Raw genomic sequence first — 22,374 nt, 5'->3', positions numbered from 1 at the left:
TTGTGCTTCACTCTTTTGCTGCCTTTCTGCTCCTCTTTAACCTCAGCTGAGTGCACGTCGCTCCTTTAGTGCATAGAAGAAGCACTTACTTCTAATATTTATAGCACTGATTTAGCTGAGAGCTTCTCTCTATTGCTGGCATGGAAAATGTATAATATTGTTTTGGCTACTTCCTACGTCTATCACATTTCTTGTTTGATTTTGGAGTGATTTGAGCATTTTGATCTGTTTGGCATGTAGTGTTTATTGAGTGTACAGGTTGAGATGAAATCAGTTTTACCACAGTAATGGAACTCTGGCATGTGTTTGTTAGGCTGCTGGAGACACAGCTCCAGTCCCAGTCTCGGAAACACCAGGATGAACTGGAGGCTCTACACACCCAGATCGAGGTACTGAAGGAGGACCTGGAGAAGAAGCAGGAGACTCTGAATCACTTCAGCACTTTACCTCCAGAGGCTCTAGTGGAGTTCAGCGTGCAGCAGGAGATCACTCGCCTCACCAATGAGAACCTGGTGAGAAAACTCATTCACCATCACAGCTCACAGTTTGTCACAAGACTGCATAATCACTGTAGCGTGGGCTCTTTTATATTTGTCATATTTAGAAAGAAATGCATAAGTGTTTTTGTCTATAAAAGCTTATTTAAACGTTAAAAAGCATTTTTAAAAAGACCATCTTAATTAGTAGGTTGTTGTGTGTATTATATTATACCAATTGTTCCAACAGGAAGACACACACAGTACAAGCTTCAAAACAGCGTTTCCTTCTGTGCTCTGTGTACATAAATCTCTATTTTGCCTCCAAATAAAGATGATGTTCTGTTCCAGGATCTCAAGGAGGTCATGGAGAAGCTGGAAAAGAATGAGAGGAAACTAAAGAAGCAGCTGAGGATTTACATCAAGAAGGTTCAGGAGCTTGAAGGTCAGATAATTCCAATGTGCTCTTATATATATTTTAATTGTTATTCTTTAAATTGTACTGGATCAGGGCTACCTTACCTCACTGTAATACTCATGTGATGTGGGGTCTCTCTGTGTTGTATAGTGTCCCAGGCTGTAGCCGCGCAGAGTAGCAGGGCCAGACCTGAGCTAACCCGGCAGGTCACAGTGCAGAGGAAGGATAAGGACTTTGAGGGCATGCTGGAGTACATCAAAGAGGACGAGGCCCTGCTGATCAGAACTCTTGTTACTGGTATAGCTGACCATTTATTAATACTATCTAAATATTCACACAGCAGGTAAAAGTGGCCCAAATCTGCTCTATTACATTAAATATGACACATTTAAAATGTTTTTGTGGCTGTCTGAACAGCAAAAACAACAATCTGACATTTTTAATACCGATTTGGACCTCTTCAATATGTGGTATTGAATCGATACAAATCTCATTTGTGGGAATGTGAGACTGTCTGAACTCTAAACAAGGGTTTGAATGGTAAGAAAATGAGCTAACAGAGCTTATAAATATTTGGACTGATGTCTCTTTTATAATAATATTAGAAGACTTGTGTCACAGCCGCTCAGTGTTTCTAATGAAATGGCCAAACAAAGCCACAAACATAGGATGCAGCAATAGTGTCAAAGAAAAAATACAAAAATAGAGGTAATACAAAAGACATGGTTAAATACATTTTGAGATATGCTCGGTTTGAGCCTAAACACATTCTAGCTCTTGAGTTTCTGACCAGGATGAAACCGAAACTTTATGTGAAGCAATGCTATTTTGATATGGGTCACATTACAAAGATATCGTGAACAGTCAAAAATAAACATAGGATTTCATGAGAACATTTCAGGTTTGGGTCACTTTTACCTGCTGTGTGGGGGAGGGAAAAGTCTATATAACTCTATTCAATGCAAATGTGTATGTGTGTGTTCTCAGACATGAAGCCCCATGTTGTGTCAGCCACGGTCCCCTGTCTCCCAGCCTACATCCTGTTCATGTGCATCCGTCATGCTGACTACATCAACGACGACCAGAAAGTGCACTCTATGCTCACCTCAACGATCAACGCTGTCAAGAAAGTTCTCAAAGTACGTCTCACACACCTCCTTCAATACAAACCCTTCACATTTTATACCAAATTAGCTGATGAGTTGTTGATGTGTCAGTAATAATTAACAGTTTTACACTTTGTGCTGTTTTTACTGTGCAGAAAAACAATGATGACTTTGAGATGACTTCTTTCTGGCTGGCTAACACTAGTCGACTCCTGCACTGTCTGAAGCAATACAGCGGAGACGAGGTGAGAAGCACAACCTATCCAAACACGTTTGCTTCGACACACAGCAAAGCTTACACTCTTTAGTGAAAGAGCTTTTGTTCGGTAAATAACTAGTTCTAAGCTAAGCCTTGCGTGTCTTTTGTCCCACAGGCTTTCATGACTCAGAACACATCCAAACAGAACGAGCACTGCCTGAAGAACTTTGACCTGGCAGAGTACCGGCAGGTACTGAGTGATCTGTCCATCCAGATCTACCAGCAGCTCATTAAAATAGCTGAGTCCATTCTGCAGCCCATGATCGGTGAGTAGTAGATTTAAATTCTCTGCCATATTAAAAAGAAAAAAAATCAAGAATATATTCTAGTATGTTAGCATAGACTTGGTGTATATATTGCAGAAAGAAATTGTCAACAGTAACATGTTTAAAACAAAAAAGAACAGCCTAAGGTTTCCAGATTAATCACATTAAAGAGAAATCTAATGTAGAATGGTCTTGTAGGGTGTACTGAAACAGGATAAAGAGTACAAATTTTTTGTTAAAAAAACACCTTCATTCACCTCAGCATTTTAGCTTTTAGCCAATGATTTCAATACATTTACAATGCTACTGGTAGGGGTATAGTGTTACCCATGCAAAAAAAAAACAACAACATTATTTTTACACCATTAACAAGCTCAAAGTAGCTACACACTTCACTGGTATAATTCTGAGGGACTTGATATTTAAAATGAGGCACTGAGAGCTTTGAAAGTGTACAGGTAAGTTTATTATAATACTGTTTATACACACAGTACCTGCAGGTAATTCTCTGGGCACCGCTGCCTTGAAATTTAGTTGAGAAAAATCGACTGACGAGTCACTGGGTAGTAAATCCTTTTGAGCCAGGTTTGGAATTCACGCATTTCCACAAAATAAATTTTGCAGTCTGTTCACCTATCATACCTATTTATTTGTGCTCGTCAGTCGACTCATCATGACTTAATTTCAAGATGGCGGCGCTTGGAGGATTACCTGAAAATACTGTGTATAAACAGTGTTTATAATAAACTACCTATACACTTTTGAAGCTCCCATTGCCTTGTTTTTAAGAATTGTAAGCCCGTTTGTAGCCTCTGCTAGGGGAAAACAAAGGTGGGCTAGCCAAGAAAGTTTGTACTCTATCACAATTTACCTCACAATGGATTTCTTCTGTAATGTCATGAAAAAATTAACCAAAATACTTAATGTATAACTGCAAACAAACATACCCATAAAAGCTTCCCAGTAAATAACAGATTGCTTTTAAGACAGAATACTACTATCATATGGAATTTAAAAGTCGCAATACATTGTATGCGTTTAATATGACACTCCAATCTACTTAAAAATGATTGTCACACGTACCTCTTTTGACAGTAACTCATCTCTTCATTTCTTTCTCTCTTTGTTAGTGTCTGCGATGCTGGAGAGTGGAAGTCTGACAGGAGTGAAGCCAATGGGCTACAGGAACCGTTCCTCCAGTATGGACTGTGAGACTGGAGGCCCAGGGGGATACACCCTGGAAGCTCTGATCAGGCAGCTGGGCCAGTTTAACACCATCATGGGGGAGCACGGTTTGGACCCAGAGATTGGTCAGCAGGTCATCCGCCAGCTTTTCTACTCAATCAACGCCGTCACACTCAACAACTTACTGCTGCGCAAAGACGTCTGCTCCTGGAGCACCGGCATGCAGCTCAGGTAAGACTGCATTACAATCATAAAAGGTTTATGACATTCTCTTATGTACAACACACAAATTAAGAAACTTTACACAGCAACACCTGTCATAGGAGCCTACCTCAGGTCATCATTTGTTGCCATTTGGATTTTCACACCTGTAGTTTGAATCAGTTAACAAATTTGTTAATTGGAGAGATTATATTTGATAGTTCTAAACACAATAATCATAAGGCAATAATTGTCATTGTTTTTTAATCCTCATTAGGCATTTAAAGGCAACTCCGGTGTGAAATGGACTTGGGCGGTAGTGACATTACTATGAGTATAAACTTTGGTAGAATAGCCCATCTTGAGTTACCCCCCAGCATAAATAAATACAGCACTTTCAGCCAATGCTCCCACCAGGCTGGCAATGCTACACCTCTATTTTTACACCATTAACAAACTCAAAGTAGCTCCACTCTTTATTGGTAGAATTGCAAGGCCACTATTTTAAAACCAAGATATGGGAACAGATTGCAAAATTAATTCTGTGGAAATGTTATAATCTTTTCCCCTATCCTACCTATTCGTTTGTGTTTATCATAACTTCCTTTATAGGTTGTGACACCCAGAGAACTAGCTGAAGGTACTGTGTGTATAAACTGTTTTTTAATGAACTGTTCACTTTCAAAGCTCTTTGTTGGGATCATCGGCTAAAAGTGCTGTTTTTGAGAATGTTGGGGAGAACAGAGGGGTGCTATTCGACAAAAGTTTGTACTCGTCATCATGTTTTCCTACAAACCCAAGTCCCGGATTTCTCCTTATTATTATAACTTCTGTTTAATCCTTGATGCCTGCACAATGACAGAGGTGCATACTGTGCTGTTATACACTGACATGTACTATGAAAGCTAAAGAACACTGCACTGACCTGTGGGTGATGATGCCTTCTTTGATTTATTCCCTGTACATCTGTGTAGCTGTCCAGTGACTTTTGGCATGTCAGTGTAGTGTAAACATCTTATTACTGACCTTCATCCTGTGACTCCAGGTACAACATCAGTCAGATGGAGGAGTGGTTAAGGGGGAGGAACCTACACCAGAGTGGAGTGATGGCCACTATCGAGCCCCTGATCCAAGCAGCCCAGCTTCTGCAAGTCAAGAAGAAGACGTCCCAGGATGCTGAGGCTATCTGCACTCTGTGCTCTGCACTCACCACACAACAGGTACTACAAAGTCCCACACCACTGCTTAATTACTCACCTTAGGGCCTTTACAGTCTGTAACTCGAGTGCTGAACCTTGAATTGTTATTTTCCCTCTCAGATTGTGAAGATCCTCAATCTTTACACCCCCCTGAATGAGTTTGAGGAGCGGGTCACTGTGTCATTCATCAGAGACATACAGGTATACTCTTCCTAACCCAATATTTCAGTATATACAAATTTGTCTTATGAACTCCTTACAGGGTTAATGCAACCAATAAAGTTTTATGACTTTTTTTCATGACTTTTCCATTTCCACATTTTCATGACCATGCAATTGTTTAAATATCAGTGCAGTCATGCTCAATAAAATAAAAATCAACTAAAACTGTAATCAAAACTGATTATAGTAAGCCTAAAATGAATCTTTAATAATAAAATGTGTCAGATTCTGAGAGCTCCATTGTGTAGGGCTAAATTACTGAACTGCCTGTGTATTTATTAGTTAAAAATTAGATTTTGTTTGTTGACAAACAAAAACACAAATGTTTGTAGACTAAATTACAATGACTTTTCCAAAACTTATCCAGGCCTGGAAATTACAATTTCAAATTCAATGAATTTTCCAGGTTTTTTTTATGATCGTATGAACCCTGTCCTTATAATTAGTATATATTGCTTTTTTCTCTTAAATATTTAAAAACTGCTTTTTGTATATATTCAGGTTGTCTCTGTCTGACATTAAAAAGCAAAAACAAAACGAGCAAATATTTATTTTTTTAATTTTCACAACACTGTACACATACCTATATGTTGTTTTCCCATTTCAGAACCGGCTCCAAGACAGAATAGAAAACAAACAGCTCCTGGTGGACACCAAGCACACGTTCCCCGTGCTGTTCCCCTACACTCCTTCAGCCCTGAGTCTGGAGACCATACACATGCCTGCATCACTCAACCTGGACTTCCTTGTGCGAGTCTGACCTGTCTGTCGTTGTTTTTGTATTTTTCTGAACTGCTCCATCCAAGCAGACCTGCAGGAGATCAGCCCCAGCGCAGCCCCACTAACCAGCATATATAAACACCTGGCATGGACGCAGCAGCAGCAGCCACTGACCTAGTCTATCTGGCGGACTAATTTCAGTGTTGTGAGGCCTTCTGCTTTCTAATGTGTGTGTAAAAATGGAGCTCTACGGCGTGGAGGCGTGGCTTAGGAGATCTGATGGTACTGACACGAACACTGACAACATTAACGAGCTACAATGCAGCTCTAACAGATTTGACTGTCTTTCCTCTGTAACTGTTGTATATCGTTCTTTGCCGACAAATTAATTATAAAAAAGGCTATTTTCTCTGGACTGGGATGCATACTTTACATACCTTTCTGTAAAGTGGCTGTTTCTTCTTCCTTCTTTTTTCCTTACAAGTGATCAGCAGATCTACCCTCTCAGTGGCCGCCTGCTAACAGCAGAAGCAGGAGGAACCCCTGCATTGCAGTAGCTGCTGTCCGTGACTCACTCTGTCCAAATGAAGCCCACACTTTTTCTTTTTTCCTTTTTTTGTGGCCGGCAGTGAATCCTTTTCTCTGGAAGGTCCACACAGCAAACTCCAGCAGGCTGAGGCTTCTGAAGAGACGAAGCCTGAAGCCGTTATGTCACAGCGCCAGCCCTGTGCCACAAACAAACAAAACACAGAGACATCAGGAGCAGGATTAGTAAGAGAGTGGTAAACCAAAGTTGAATGAATGTTGGTGATGTGGAGGTCAGTTGTGGGAGACTATGGGAGATATGAGATCATATGTATTACGTTCTCCTTCTATTCTATCTCAGAACAGAAAGGAACATAAGGGGAGAGGTAAAAAAGAAAAGATGTAAAAGGGAAAGTTGTACATGTTGAATGGAAGGCATTTGTAAGTGTAAACAGAGGCACTACAGGTAGAAATTTATTTAAAAATGAAGGAATAATTCCAGAATTACAAAAAGAAAAGAAAGTTATACCTAGAATCCCACAGCAATAACAGCAAAACAAAAAAAAAAGTTTTCTAATAAACAAACAATATTTTACAGAATCTCCACATAATCTTTTATACTCATATTGTATGTACTTCATACCTGTAATACCAACCTGCCAACAGGACTTACTGATAAATACTTGTGCATAATGTAACTCTACCAGGTTTTTGGCTCAAAACTCTTGAGTTTCTTTGTATAATTATGAATTATGTCTTTTTCGACATATAAAGAATGCCCTGTGTACTTTACCCACTCTAATGCAGCAATGAGTTTTGACTTTTTTTTTTTTTTAAGTTTAAGATTTTCAACATTTTATTAACAGTCTCATCATACTGTATATTCATCAGTAACAGCAACGATTGTGTGGGAATCTGTCTGTGAGCTCTAAACCACTTCCAATGCCAATAAAGAAAACCATTGTGGATTGTTTTTCAGTGTTGTGGTAATATGTACAAAAACAAACAAACCGTAAATGATGAATATACTGTATTTTACATTGTGATTCCTTCTTAAATCCCCTGATGATGTTCCCAGACTCTTTCATTACATTATAATATGTATATGTTAGCATACACACAAGTTTACTCTATGTGGAGCTCCTGGGAGTTTGTACTGCCCTCTGCTGACTCCTAGGTGCTCTAGAAGTGTGTACCCAGAACCATCAGATCAGATCTCAAAAGAGTGAGAAACATCCCAATGATTCGTGGTAGACAAAGCACTAAAGCTGCCGGAGTGTAATTATTTAATACAGTTCGTACCATAGAGATACATTTTCTGGCTGTTTAAGGCTAAGAAAATTAGGTGCAAAACTTCATTACTACATTAAATTTGTAAATTCCAATTGCTGCTCAATACAATCTGAATGTCAGGGGGAAAAATTTAATCAAATTATCCAAACAAACGTAGAATGGAGTTATAATATCAGTGGCAGTGGAGGAGAAAAAAACAAAAACATATATTATTATTATTATTATTATATATATTTTTTTCTCATTTTTTGGGAAATTCAAATTGTAAGGGGGAGCCTATTTCTTAACTTTAGTTAATTAATAAAAATAAATTATTATACACCTAATTTTATAACTTAACATTTCAAATTTAGTCATAAAATGTTCCTTAACTTAATTTACTTTTTTTATTTTAACTGAAACACTGACTCATAAATATCTAATGTTTTTCATTTGTATTTGACTTAATTGCCAATACCAGTTTCTTATTTCTGCGTTTATTATGTACAGCAGCAGCAAAGTAGCACCACTGCAACTAATACCCTCCTCTGTCAGCTAGGGGGCAGTAAAAGCCCCAAACTTTTGTATGCCAAAACCCTTAAAACATACACATACACTGTGTGAACAATCCAAATACAGATAAAAATATAAGCACGTCCCTTACAATAAATTCATTGAAATAAATGTTTATATATTTAAACAAATATATTTCTCGAAAACTTGGTTGCGTTTACTTTTTCCAGATATTCGTCTGTCTTAATGTAAAAGAAGATAACGATGTTTAAACACACAGATGTTATTAAACTGTTTGAATTATCCCGTTTTTTATTCAGTTTCAAGTTTCATGCTAAATAAAACATTTGTCATTAAGATTCATTGTGATAATTTATGCTAACATTTTTTGGTTTTCTGCTCTCATTTCTCCTTAAAACTGCAGATCAGCATGTTATAAAGGACAGTCGCTTCCTTCTAGACGTCTAGTTTGGTCAGCTTTTATCTACAGCTCTGCTTTTATTGTGGTCGCTGAAATGAGATAAACTGCCAACACTGCAAAAAACGATCCACGAGAAAGTGAAATGTTCTGTTGTAGTTCCTGTTTTTAGATTTTTGTAGTAATATTTAGTTTGTACTTAATAATGCTTTATAATGATACTTTTAAAGAGTTATGTGTCCTTAGTCAGAATATTTTGATAAAGCGCTAGCACAAAACTGTATTTCCCAGTAACAATAGTTTTAGTACAGGCATTATCGGAAAACATATAAAACATTGATTTTATATACATATATTCGGCTAATACAAACAAGAAATATATTCTTAATAAAAGTAGCATTGTAAAAGGAAGGGCTGTGTGTCCTTCGTCAGAATATGCTCATAAAATGCCAGTGTAAAACTATTTCCCAACAAAACTAGATCTAGAACAGACATCACTGCTGAACAACTAAAATCAACCAATGTTGTCAATTCATCATCCGTATTTCCCAGCAATACTAATTTTAGTACAGACATAAAAAAACATACGTAATTTAGTGACTGTGTCTATTCTATAAAACATGCTGTGATTGGATGAAAGAAATATTTACTTTATAATGCTACTTTTATTAAAACATTGTGTGTCCTCAGAGTATATTAATAGAGCCAGGGCAAAACTATTTTCCATCAATAGTAATTGCACTTCAGCAACCAAACTTTTAGTGGGGTTAGAGTGTTGGTTAATCACAACCTCAGCTCATTCCACTACAATTTTCCAACTCACCCTAAAGTATTGGATGGAGCTCCATCATCATTCCAGATAACACAGTTCTACACCTTGTTCTAAAGCTCAATACAGCTGAGAGGGGATTTTCAATTCTAAAGATGCATCTCAATTTAGATATGGACGATTCTGAATCGATTCACAAATGACAAAGATTTTATAGATAGCTATAACTGAAAATGTAATGATAGAATGCAAAAGGTGAAACTCCTAAATGCAAAATTAGCGACCCAGAAACACAAAAGACGCAACATGAGCAACAAACCCCAACACAAACCTAAGCTCTGCCTGGTTCACTGAAATCTATGTCTGGGGGATAGCCGCGCCCATCCAGACAGCTTTCATGCATTTCCAAACATGGCGGATTCCAGTACACAACAGAAGTTAAACTAAATTGCTGCATTAAAAAGTAAAAAATCTAGAAACATAGAAACATTATGAATAATTGCTATATGGCACAAAAATTAAAGCAACGACTGGCAAAATGCAACCAAAAATAATAACTGCAAAGAATATCAAAGTAATCAAGTATCTTTTAAAAGGCGGAACTTGGAAGTGCAGAAGTGTAGCGCTTCAGAAACTACTCAAGATGCATTAATAATAATTTTCTAAATGCATCACAGACCTCTGAATCATAATGAAACAGAATTCTAAGGTGCCTTGAGATTCCCCACCCCTACTGTATATCCATGTTAGGGAAAGTGAGATAGGGCGAACTGTGGAAAGAGTCCTGCGGCTAAAAGTGTAAAATACTGTTGCTGTGTGAGAGGAAAAATTCACACAAGGTAGTGTGGCTCTTCTAAGGAAATTCTACATTAACTGCTTACATAGAATTGCTATAAATGGTAAGCAAGTGCATTTTAATGGGAAGCACTGGTTCCGTCGGATGCATTGCGGTGCAAAAAAAGATGAACTGAGGATAACTTGCAAACCATGCAAATTAATCAGTCCAATGCGATGCATCTATCCACAAACAGAAGAGAACAGGTGGTTGCCTAATATGTATCCTCAGTCCACTATATGAAACATTTTACTTTACTTACTGCATTGAAATATTCTGTAAAAGCATAGAGAAAAAAATACTACAGTATCAGGTTCCCTCTCCTTTATGACAGCGTAGGTTTTCCTATGAGTATATAATCTAATTTTGAAAAGTTTGTTTTTGTTAGCCTATATATGCTGCTCATTAGAGCTCAAAATTAAAATTATAGGCTTATGTTTATAGGCCATATTTAAACATGTAGCGGCTCAGTGGTTTAATACCTGGTGCTAATTGAGATGTTGAAATATTTTTTAATTGGGCGCCAGTTATTAAATTAATTTAATTAGATTAATTAATTAATTAATTAATTAATTAATTAATTAATCAAATTAATTAATAACACAAGACATCTCAGGGTGTGGTTTCTACAGGTGACAGAAATTTTCATAACCAAGTTATCCAGAAAAACACACTGAAATGACAGGTTTTGTAAAATAAAAGTATTTATTAAATCACACAGATATGAGTAAATAATTCATTAAAAAGTCATAAATGTAGCCATTAGCTATCAAATCATAGTGTAGAATGATAAATGAGAAATAAAAGAACAAACACGTTATAATGCTGATATGAAAGGAATAAAGATTAATATAACTATTAAGTGAGTATTTCTAAATAAGGGTCTAAGGCATTTTAAGTCTACGAAACCAATTCTTATTTCCAACCAAGCCACTCAAAATGAGTCATCTATACTAAAGACGCTCTATTAAAGACCCGACCAAACCATGACCAACAGACACCATCTGCCGAAAGATTAAACCCAGCTCTGCCTTACTCTGAGTTGTTGAAGTGGGCCTTGGTGACGTCCGCCTGGGTTGGTCGTCTGCTGCTTCACCCCGAAAAAGGATCACGTGAGCCTGTCTGCAGGGTGGGTGGACTTCCTGTGTCAGCACGGAGCCCCATTAGAACCCACAGGGAAATCCCTTCGCTCTCAGGTGGCTTGCTGGTGGCCTCCGGACCGCAGATTTCTGGGTTGGATCTGGCGGATCTCTTTTTCAGCTGTACTTTAGCTAAACTTAGATGGAATAATGCTTGGCTTCGTAGATTGTAAAATAACCTTAGATATTTTAACTAGGATAGCTAATATTAATATACTTGAAGATTAAATGCACTAGTCTAAGAAAACTAACTTAAGATGACTAAACTAACAGTCTATCCTTCCTCCATCTCTGGGCTCCCTAACCTCTCTCCTCTAACTGTTTTCCTCAACTCATCTTCTCCAACTCCTTCTCCCACTCCTTCTCTAACTGCTTCTCCTCCAACTGCTCTGACCTGAACTCCCAAAACTCAACTGGCAACTGAACTGTGTCTGCCCAGTTTACTATTAGTCTCTGTGGCCTGTTTGGCCCCTGAGCTATGATTGGCCCTGTGGCCCAAATGTCTGTGTTTTGATTGGTCTAGGAGCAATTTCAAACTTTGGTGGGGATTCACAAAGGGCCATAAACCCCCCCCTCCTCACATGGTCAACATGCTTCAGCATTTTTCTAATAGATCAAACCAAAAGAAAACTCAATTAAACAGTGGATCAAAATACCTTTTTCAGCATATCAGTTTGTGAGGATAAATTCAGGAAACAAACAATCTTACAATTGAATCACAATAAATGTAATATATATATATTTTGCCCACAAACAGTTTTGTAATACTCAAGATAATCTTAGGAATACAATGATGGATGGTACTCTGTCAGAAAGAGATCAAGAGTCATGTTATTATTTAAACCCAATTAAATCACTTAAAAGATAATACATGGTTAAACCACTGATAACCAAATAAAGCTAAATTATCAAATGCTAGTTAAACCTTGTTGATTCAGACTTGAATGTGTAGGAGAATTTAATCAGGACACATCCAAACACATATACCATATACCAGACACATATACCATTATCTAGTAAACATTCTATAAAACACCTTTTTTATAGTCAATATATATGTATTTTAAGCAAAATCTTCTCAGTGAGAAATTCCTCTTCTCTGCTGAGTGTAGATAAGCGGCTGGCATCGGAATTTACGACGGTGGGGGAGGTTGGTGAACAGAGAGCAGAGAGTCTCACTTACAAACGGTCAATGGAATTTCCAAGCTTAGAACATTTCTCTTAATTTCATTAATCTTATTTCTAAGTGATTGCAGAAATAACTAGGCACAAACCCCTAAATTGGTATAATATTTGGTGAATTAACAATTTCCAAGGCATTAATTAAGTTTTGACACTCTCTTAAATCCGCAGTCCCGTCCTAGTGATGGTGTTGCAAATGTGTTGCAAATGTTCCAAATGTTTACATTAACTCCGAGGTTTATGACTTGGAGGAATGTAAACAGAATTTTACCCTAAACTCGCATTTAGGGCTCTTGAGCGAGGCTGAGTGAAGAAATAGTCAGTAAATGTCATTTTGAAATTTAAGGTTGTTTGAAAAAAAGATTACTCCAAGGTTTTTTTAGAGTGTTCTGGGTTCGAAGTTTCCTTATAGGCCGTAAAGTGGGGGTAGTGTGTGTGTCTGTGTGTAAGCAATGAAGAAATCCTCTGGTTAATCCACTACATTCCCCCCCCATCGATCGATGGGCCACTGGACGTTGGGTCATCGGTCGATGTCAACGTGGATTTCTGTAGACAGAGCATGTTAGGGTACATCTTTCATGCAATTGGTGTCTTGTTGGTCATGCTTTCTTAAGACAATCTACTACAAGGTAGCTGACAGAGTTTTTGGTCTAATAGATTTCTCTGATGATCAGTTTTTTTGTTGTAGCTATTGGCTTTTGGTTCTGAATAGAATAGTTAATTTAATGTGATAGTGTGGCAACAAGCATATGAAAGGATCACAAATAGTTTGCTAGCTATTTGTTCCTTTATAACTTTATCAAGACAACCTACCCATAAGGTATGCTTCAATAATTAGCCACTACTTAGTCAACAATTGAGAACAATATAGCGGAGCAAACATAGTCAGAAGGGAAACAAAATATGTTTTGGGCACCTGAAGAGAGAGAAGAAGAAAAAAAAAATTGGCACCCCCCCTTCTCCACGTATTTATTATACTGTTATGCTAATGGTTTGAAATGGTGATTCAAACACTAGGTTTAACAAAATATCCAATTTGTTGTGAGTTATGCTACTTGGATAGGTGAGTTCCAGACAGTGAATGTGTGGTACTTTCTCAATTTAACAATTGCGTCAGGTCAGAATATGGTGGACAATGAACACTCAGTGTGTCTAAGTATTTGGCCCAGTATTATGATTTAACCTAGGGCATTATCGGTCCCGACTTGTCCCATGGGGCTTTTGCATAGTTTAATTGGGTTACAGTGAACTTGTTTGAGAATCAGTTTAATAAAACACTGACGATGCGGGATTTGGTTCCAGATGCGAGGCAGTTTGTCTGCCTTTGCCTGAGGACCAAACCAATGAGACCTGAGCTCGCGAATTGTTTTGCCAGTGCTGTGCTGGGACCTCACCAGTAGCTTGTCAGCAGTGTAGCACAATGGTTGGTATCCAAGCGTGCTTTTTCCCAGTTTTGGGTGTTTCCGCAGTTCACCGCTAGAACGGTGAGATATACCAACACCTGAGAAAGTGTGGTTCAGCGAAAAAGTTGTGGCCTGAGCCATTTCAATAGGGTCTGGGGGACGTCCCCCCCATCTGGCAAATGCACCTGCCACAGTGATGAGACGTTTGTTCCTTCGGACAAATTTCATGAGTCTTTCGACCCAATCCATTTGTGGAATTGGCCATATACCACACAGATCTTCTGAAGATTGGGGCTGAAAACACACTAGCCTTTTTCCAACAAGTGGCAGATATGTCAATTGTGGGAATGCTTGGTGTGTTTCCCCCATCATTTTGTGGTCCACCCATGGGTGATCGAGGGCCTGGGCTAGGCTCTCCCCCCCATGGCGCTGAGGCACCACGAATGAAGATGAAGCGTGTGTATCTGGGGCATAAACAAACAGGCCCTTGAGCATCCTGAAAGACGCACAGTAAGTGGCAAGTGGATCAAGGTGAAATGCCAGTGTTCTGAAAGAAGTGTTGTCACATGCACCAATTGTCATGTTAACTTTCCATTTGATTTGAGCATTCCGAAAAGCACATCCATCTGTGTAGATGGTGGGAATGTTTTTACATTCATAAGAATCCAAGGGACTGTGTTTGTCTGGAACCACTGGTGCAGGAACAAGAAGAGAACAATCCTTTTGGTGCACGAACAGAGGATCACAGTTAGTCCGTGGCAAGGGACCTGCAGGTGGTCTGTGAACAGCTGACTTTTCAGCCCATGGAACAAAGATTTCACCGTTGACCGTTGTGTTAAGAGTGAATGACTTTCCAGCTTTTGGGTTGTACTCATCTACAGCCGTAGAGGGAGTCAATGCCCATGAACAGGTGTTTTGTTTTAGAATCATGGTAGGGGATTCTGAGGATGGTGGTTTCAGAACCCTGACAGTGAGCTTCTCATTGATTCCCGTGGAATTTGAAGGTTCAATGAGCTTGTGTGGCTCAATGTTGCTAGCAACATGATAGCATTGAACTCTATCCTGTGCCTTAGGACAGGGCAGGGGTTCGCAAACCTGTGCCCAGATTCTACGATGCTGAAAGTCAATCAATGGTTTGAACCGGTCAAGGAGGTCTTTGCCAAAGAGCAATGGGACGTTCTCCAATGGAGAAATGTGAATTGGATGGGTGAGGCTCATTGGACCGATGGCAACGTGCACCAGGGCTGCAGAATGCAGAGTGATACCAGTGTGCGAATATGGTTGAAGGTGAAGAGCACACTTTTTCAGAGGTATCTCTTTGTTGTTTCGGCGGGCTGTCGCCCTCACCTGGTCAAAAAGTGAATTTGACATTAAAGAAATGTCTGACCCCGTGTCCAAAAGAGCATCATACCCGAACACATCTTCCAGCCAGGTGGCTAGGTAGAATTTTGGTGTTGAACCTTTCTTGGTTAAGAAACCCAAGAATTGTTTAGGTGGTGGATCCTCCAGGCTGAGGGAAGGAGCTTCCTCAGTGTGGTTGTCTTCAGCGTCTGGCTGTACAACCAAGGCTGCATTGGAGTGGATGGATTTCGCACCCCCCCCAAGCAGGTTGATCTGGAGCATGGACAATTGGCAAGAATTCAGATTCAGCATTGTCCTGCTTGCGTATTTCGTTACGAAATTGTCTGAGCAGACTGCCGTCTTTAGTGCTCAGGTTAGTTGGATATGTCTCATCCTTGTGCCCTTTAGGTGGACACCAACGTTTGTGGTGCTTTGGGCTCTTTCTCCTGAGCGGAGATTGAAGTTTGCTGGAGCTCTGTGCTCGAGCATGGTGCTGTGAGTGTTTGCCATTCCAACTGCGTTTTATCCTACCTTTCCTTCGATAGGAGGGCTTTTGGTCACTTTGCTGGGCCCAATGTAGGGACGAGCGACGCCAAGAGTGGAACACTCTCTGGTTTTTGTGGTTTAACTGGGTCTTAGGTGGCATTGGAGCCTTGTGTGCCCCTTTTTGCTTGACGTGGGAGGACTGCTCATTAATTATCAGGATGTCATTTGACTCTGATTTTTTATTAATGTTTTGTTGGAACTTAGCAAATCCTCTGAGAGCCAAATCACGCAGCTGCCGGCTTGTTAGCGTACGAGGGCAGGCTGCGACTCCAAAAGAGTGACTGGTGGAGGGATGGAGGTTTCTCACGAACAATGTTTTGAAAACTTCCTCTTCCTCCATTCCAGGCTCATTTCTATAGCCGAAATAAGCTAGCCTGAGGCGGTGATAGTACTGTAGGGGTGTTTCCTGGCGGCTCTGCTTAATTGCAAGAGCTGCAGCAAGGCCGGTTTGAACAAGGTGGTTGGAGAACTCATTCTCCAAAGCCTTGCAAAGAGCAGGATAATCTCTCTTAACCTGGGGTGGTTGGCGCTCAATGAAACGTCCAACTTCCCGACTAGAGGACACCTTAATGAGGTAGATTTTATCATCTACCGTGGCCTTGGGGAAACAGCGTAAGAAGAAGTCAATGTCGCGAAGATACTGGTGGACATCATTAGAACCGTCCGGTTCTGGTTCAAAGCGTGGGATGTTACGCGCAATTTTGTCCAAATCTCTATCAGAGGGTGCTTGAGGTTGCACAGAGGTCCCATGTGGCTGGGAGCGCTGAGTGAACCTTGGTTCTACTGGCGCTTCAGCACCTTTAAGGGAGACTAGAGGGAATGTATTTGTGGATGGTTGTTGCTTAGGATCCGGAACCCCAGGGGTTCCTGATTTACCAGCTGGATTGATGGGGGAGTCTCCCTCCATCATCAGCTCAAATGTTAACTCTGTTTGGTCTCGAGTTAATTTGACTGCATTGTTAGCATGTGCTAATTCAGTTTGTAGCTCAACCTGTCTTGCAATAGCATGTTTTAGTTTTTCCTGTGACTGAGCTGCAAGTTGGGTAGCTATGTTGGCTTCCTTTTGAAGCAGCTGCACTTCGGTTTTGAGGTCTCTTTGGTTCATTTCAGACTGTACAGTTTTATTCTCTAGGTCTGCAACTCTATCATTTAAAGTGACAATCTCTGCTTGGAGATTTTGAATGGTTTTGGAGGAAGCAGCAAGTTGATCCTGTGACAACAGCAGTTGTTTCCACAGTATTAGGGAAATCGGATCCACTTGTTGCTTGCCCTCAAGGATTTTAGATACACACTCATTGAGGCTTTTGGCAATTAGTGCATGGAGACCCCCACTGTCCATTTGTTGGACTGGGATGGTGAGTCCTGGGGGTAGACCAGCTGTAAGCTCTAAAAGAGCTTTTTCGGTGGCACACATTTTGATTTACGTAAAGCACGTGGAATCAAACAATTTTGATGACAAACAAGTTTATTTTATGTTCGAGTCAATTAGCATTGTGCCTTTTCTAAGAAGAAAATCTGTTAAAAGTGGGCGACCTAAGGTTACAATTAGTAGATTAATTTTAAAAGAATAGTTAGATTTGTTGTCAGTGATGCTAGTGAACAGCTTAATAACTGTAGGGCACTATACACAATATGTCTAAATATGGGTATAGTTATTAACTATGTACAGGATGGGAGAGTTTAACTATGTATTTAGCACAGGTGTGCTGGGTATATGGTTGAGTAACTGATAACTGGATAAGTTTTTTTTTTTTTTTTTTTTTTTTAATGGTTAATTAATTAATTAATTTCAATCAGTTATTAATAATTGATCTTAATCGATCAATAATTAATCTTAATTTATTTGAAGATGGTTGAATTAAATTGAAAATAATTAATTAACAAAAATGTAATTAACTTTACTTAATCAAATTGATTAAAATGACCAGTTAATTATTTTATGTTGTGATTAGTTACTCAATGGAGATAGCTATTTAGCTTGGTTCAATGTAACATAAAGAGTAATGTTTGAGAGAGCAGACCTGAAACTTAAATTTAACTATTTAATATAAACCAATTAAATGAATGCAGTTATTTGTTCACTTATTTAGAAACCATTTAACCCAACCACAATGCAAATTCCCTTTATTAACTTAACAAAAAGTTTGTTTGAAATTGCACCCTCTGGCGACAGAAACTCTAAATGCACTCTACGGGATGATAGCAATTACACAAGTACAACACCAGGTGGCGACACAGCTATGTGGCTAAGTGGCTCCCTCTGGTGGTCAAACAAATGAAATGCACCTTTCTGCACTGTATGCAGTTACCCAAATCAAACACCAGATGGCGATGTGGCAGTGTACCCCCCCCTAGTGGTGAGGGGTAGTAAAACACGCTTTGAGTTTGAGTGTAAATAGTCAGTCTGTCCACCAGATGGTGGCAGAGGCCGACTGGTGGGAGTGGTCACGCCCACTGATGATGCCACGTTAAGGACCGCCCCTTGGGTCTGGGACCTGGTCAGCAGATTTGACTGACTCAGTCGACTGTGAATAGCAGAGGAGAAGGACTCGGCTGTCCTAAAGTTTAACACAGCAGCAACACACTTCACAAGATGAGCAAAGAGGATTTACATCCTGGCGTGGTTAGTTTAATCACGCACACAATAACACATGCCACATGTGGCCAGTTTGGTGTGTCTGCGGATACGACAGAGCAGCGTGAATGGAGCATTAATTGCTGTACTAATGATGTGCAAGCTGACATTATCAAGTATGCGAATCACTCGGAAAACAACAACCAAAATGCCATGACTCCACAAGTTCACTATAGACTGCTGCCCGTGTGCATTGAGCATCACATCTCCAGACCTAAACCCCAGTAAATACCTCTGGTATATAATCAAGAGGAAGATGGTTGGTCACAAGCCATCAAACAAAGCTGAACTGCTTGAATTTTTGCACCAGGGGAGGTATAAGTTCACCCAAAAGCATTGTGAAAGACTGGTGAAGAGCAATGCTAATTTAACTAAAACATATCTATAAATGGTAAAATCAGAGAAACTGATCATTTTGAAGTGGTTCTTAATTTTTTTTTTCTAAAAGCTGTACATATACACCTCTTGATACAGGGACATATAGTCTAGGTCACATATTGTTTATTTTGTGTGCGTTTAGAATGTGGATTTCATGTGATGTGAACACTCCGCCGTTTGACTTGTGGCTTGTGTTTTTCTCAGTTTGCGGTAACTAATTAACAGGAAGTCATCAGACATGTCGCCTTGCAAACTCTTTCAAAAGTGACTGAGTAAACAAAACCGGTGCAGGCGCAAACACTGACTCCTAATGCTCGCCCTATCAAAACAAACAGGTTTCAAGTTTTATGTCCTTATTGCATCACATCATAGTTTTGAGTTGTTTCTGTTCTGTTTTTTTTTTCTTTCCCCAGACTGACAACAGGTGTGAGCTAAAGAGGACTCTATCTGCACTCTGCACATGAGACTGTCTTTCAAGACACTCATTGGCTTGTTATATGACCTTTTCCTGTCTGTTTCCTTTCATCTTTCTGTCTGTTTTCCCCCCACATGTGATTCAGTGGCTTAACTGAGACATTAATCTCTTTTTTCGCTCTCATCACTTCCCTCCTCTGTCAGCTTCTTTACTATTTTATACAAATGAAATATAAATGTACAAAACTAATATAAGTGTAATATCAAACACTCCTATTGGTTATGCAGGCTAGGTGTGACTAGGGCCCTTTGACTTTTGCAATGCGAAAAAAACAGGCGGAATTCAGATAAATAAAAAAAAAAAAAACAGGGAATAAACCTAGACACGGAACACAGACCAGCAGTGACCAGCACTGTAACCTGGTGCTGGTAGAGTAATACACAGATATCATATAAAACAGCAGAACTTACCATATCTAACCAGTGCAAAAACATAATTCTGATAAACATCAGCAAATAATTCATCTTGGAAAAGTGTGAGCATCCAAGCTAATACCTTCAAATTCCTTACTGCTGAGTTTGGATGTTAGCTGGCATTGAGCCACTAGCTGCACTCCGGTATTCTGAGATCAATAACTAAAGACTGGAGTGAACTATAGCCAAAACCATAGCCATCAAACCCCAAAACCTACTAATCTGACCAGCACAGCACCATCCATCTGTAATCAAACCCCAGAACCTACTAATCTAACCAGCACAGTGCCATCCATTTGTTATCAAACCCCAGAACCTACTAATTTAACCAGCACAGTGCCATATATCTTTTATTAAACCCAGAACGTACTAATCTAACTAGCACAGCACCATCCATCTGTTATTAAACCCCAGAACCTACTAATCTGACCAGCACAGCACCATCAATCTGTAATCAAACCCCAGAACCTACTAATCTAAACAGCACAGCACCATCAATCTGTTTTTAAACCCCAGAACCTACTAATCTAACAGCACAGCGTCATCCATCTGTTATTAAAACGCAGAACCTACTAATCTAAACAGCACAGCTCCATCCATCTGTTATCAAACCCCAGGACCTACTAATCTAACAGCACAGCGTAGTCCATCGTTATCAAACCCCAGAACCTACTAATCTAATCAGCGCAGCTCCATACATCTGTTATCAAACCCCAGAACCTACTAATCTCACCAGCGCAGCTCCATCCATCTGTTATTTAAACCCCAGAACCTATTAATTTCACCAGCACAGCACCATCCATCTGTTATTAAACCCCACAACCTACTAATCTAACCAGCACAGCACCATCCATCTGTTTTCAAACATCAGAACCTACTATTCTAACCAGCACAGTGCCGTCCATCTGTTATCAAACCCCACTATCTACTAATCTAACCAGCACAGCACCATCTATATGTTATTAAACCCCACAACCTACTAATCTAGCCAGCACAGCACCATCCATCTGTTATCAAATCCCAGAACCTACTAATCAAATATTTTATGTGAATATTTACGAACGACTTGAAAAAGAACATATTTTGCAGTTAATATGCCTTAATATGGTTCTTACTTTAATATGTACAGTATTTTAAAGACAGATAGCAATTTAAAGTCATTATATTTAATGTTATTTTACTTTTCACTACTTTGTCTTACTGTGCAATGTTATTTTACACATTTTGCAAGCATTTTGTTCTTTATTGCATTATTTTTATGTAAAACAAAAGTAAATGTATAGCCTGTAGCAAAAAAAAGGGGCGAAAAGAAGCTTACAGGCAGAGTTGAACACAAAATGTATTCTATTAAAAAATATCAAGAACAAACAGTGTGGCAGACAAATAAACTGTTGATGGGGACAAAAGTTGTGAGTCTCTGATAAATCACAGTATTGATATAACTTTACACATTATTTGTAACTTAATATGTATTTTCAAAGTTGTGTAGTGTATGGACAGCATAATCTAAATATATCTAGCTAACGGAGTTAGTCTTTTTACACACACACTGTACATGCCTGTTTCTTGGTTTGGGAGTGCAGAGGTCGAAAAACACTAAACAACACAAGCCCCTTTACCCCATGAGGGGCAAAACGTAAAAAATATAAACGTAGCAGTACAGTACCTCCAGTAAATGCGATGTTTGAGTAGTTTTTGGCTCCTCAGCTCCCTCTCTTTCTCCGGCTGAGAAGCTCTGAAGTCGTGTATCCCATTCTCCCACACTCCAGCTTATACACAGGCCTGTGGAGGAAAAGTCCACTCTCAGTTATAGTCACTAAAACTGATAAAACATAAAACTGCTCTTCTAAAGTTACAGCGACCGTCTCTCACCTGTTTTTGATGGTGAATTTGCGCTCTAAGCTCGCCTGGCTTCTCCAAACAAACAAACTCAGGCACAAGCTAACGCTAACTAGATAACCTAGTTTAGCTCAGCTTAGCTAGCACGGTTGCTAAGCACCCTCAACTCATTAGCTTAGCTAATTAGCCGATTAGCTAACCAAACAATTAAACTAAACGTTAGGGAAAACTACTCAGAAATACTAGGTGACAACGTTATCTAGCAACTACTCGACATTAAAATGTCTAGCAGACACTTACTGCAAAAATAACAGCGTGTTTTAATCTAAAAAACAGTTTTTACAGCCGTACTTTCGCCGTTAATTAGCGCTCCCCTCTCTCGTCCAGCGTAGTCAGGTAGGGTTGCCAGGTCTACCAAAATATCCAGCCCAAAGTCAGTATAAAACCCGTCTTTTAGAAGTTTAAACTAGCCCAAAATATATGCCTATATCATATGTTTGAAGCAAAAGCCAAAACAACTGAGTATACCACGTAGTATTTTGTTTTAAAGGGATTTATTATTAGTATTGCTATTGTAAAATTAGTGATTTATTATTTCTTTTTAAACAGTTTTATATCCCAGTCAAAAACATTTAATAG

The 22,374-nt window shown here is 39.2% G+C and overlaps 1 protein-coding gene and 1 long non-coding RNA gene across 10 annotated transcripts in view; one reads left to right on the top strand and one right to left on the bottom strand.

Annotated features, from left to right (window-relative positions):
• Window positions 1-22,374, top strand: part of myo5b (myosin VB) — a 142,553-nt gene that overhangs the window by 86,700 nt on the left and 33,479 nt on the right. For 4 of the 9 annotated variants that reach the window (XM_049466045.1, XM_049466037.1, XM_049466044.1 and 1 more), the window contains 10 exons: window positions 314-512; window positions 828-921; window positions 1,045-1,191; window positions 1,882-2,033; window positions 2,156-2,245; window positions 2,375-2,525; window positions 3,656-3,941; window positions 4,957-5,131; window positions 5,231-5,311; window positions 5,940-7,550. In XM_049466045.1, the coding sequence (XP_049322002.1) occupies window positions 314-512; window positions 828-921; window positions 1,045-1,191; window positions 1,882-2,033; window positions 2,156-2,245; window positions 2,375-2,525; window positions 3,656-3,941; window positions 4,957-5,131; window positions 5,231-5,311; window positions 5,940-6,092 (1,528 nt within the window). In that variant the 3' untranslated portion in view covers window positions 6,093-7,550. Of the gene's footprint in view, window positions 1-313; window positions 513-827; window positions 922-1,044; window positions 1,192-1,881; window positions 2,034-2,155; window positions 2,246-2,374; window positions 2,526-3,655; window positions 3,942-4,956; window positions 5,132-5,230; window positions 5,312-5,939; window positions 7,551-22,374 lie in introns of those variants that run through there. The other 5 variants (XR_007424964.1, XM_049466039.1, XM_049466041.1 and 2 more) reach the window with 5 other exon arrangements.
• Window positions 371-22,109, bottom strand: LOC111189063 (uncharacterized). The gene is made up of 9 exons (XR_007424965.1): window positions 21,769-22,109; window positions 21,563-21,678; window positions 5,916-6,777; window positions 5,169-5,260; window positions 4,938-5,056; window positions 3,609-3,947; window positions 999-2,547; window positions 712-851; window positions 371-509 (listed from the first exon to the last, which is right to left on the bottom strand). It is a non-coding gene; the product is annotated as an uncharacterized LOC111189063 (long non-coding RNA).

The sequence above is a fragment of the Astyanax mexicanus genome, chromosome 17, assembly GCF_023375975.1.
Source record: "Astyanax mexicanus isolate ESR-SI-001 chromosome 17, AstMex3_surface, whole genome shotgun sequence".
In the NCBI taxonomy this organism is placed as follows: domain Eukaryota; kingdom Metazoa; phylum Chordata; class Actinopteri; order Characiformes; family Acestrorhamphidae; genus Astyanax; species Astyanax mexicanus.
This window is presented reverse-complemented; position numbering and strand designations above follow the sequence as displayed.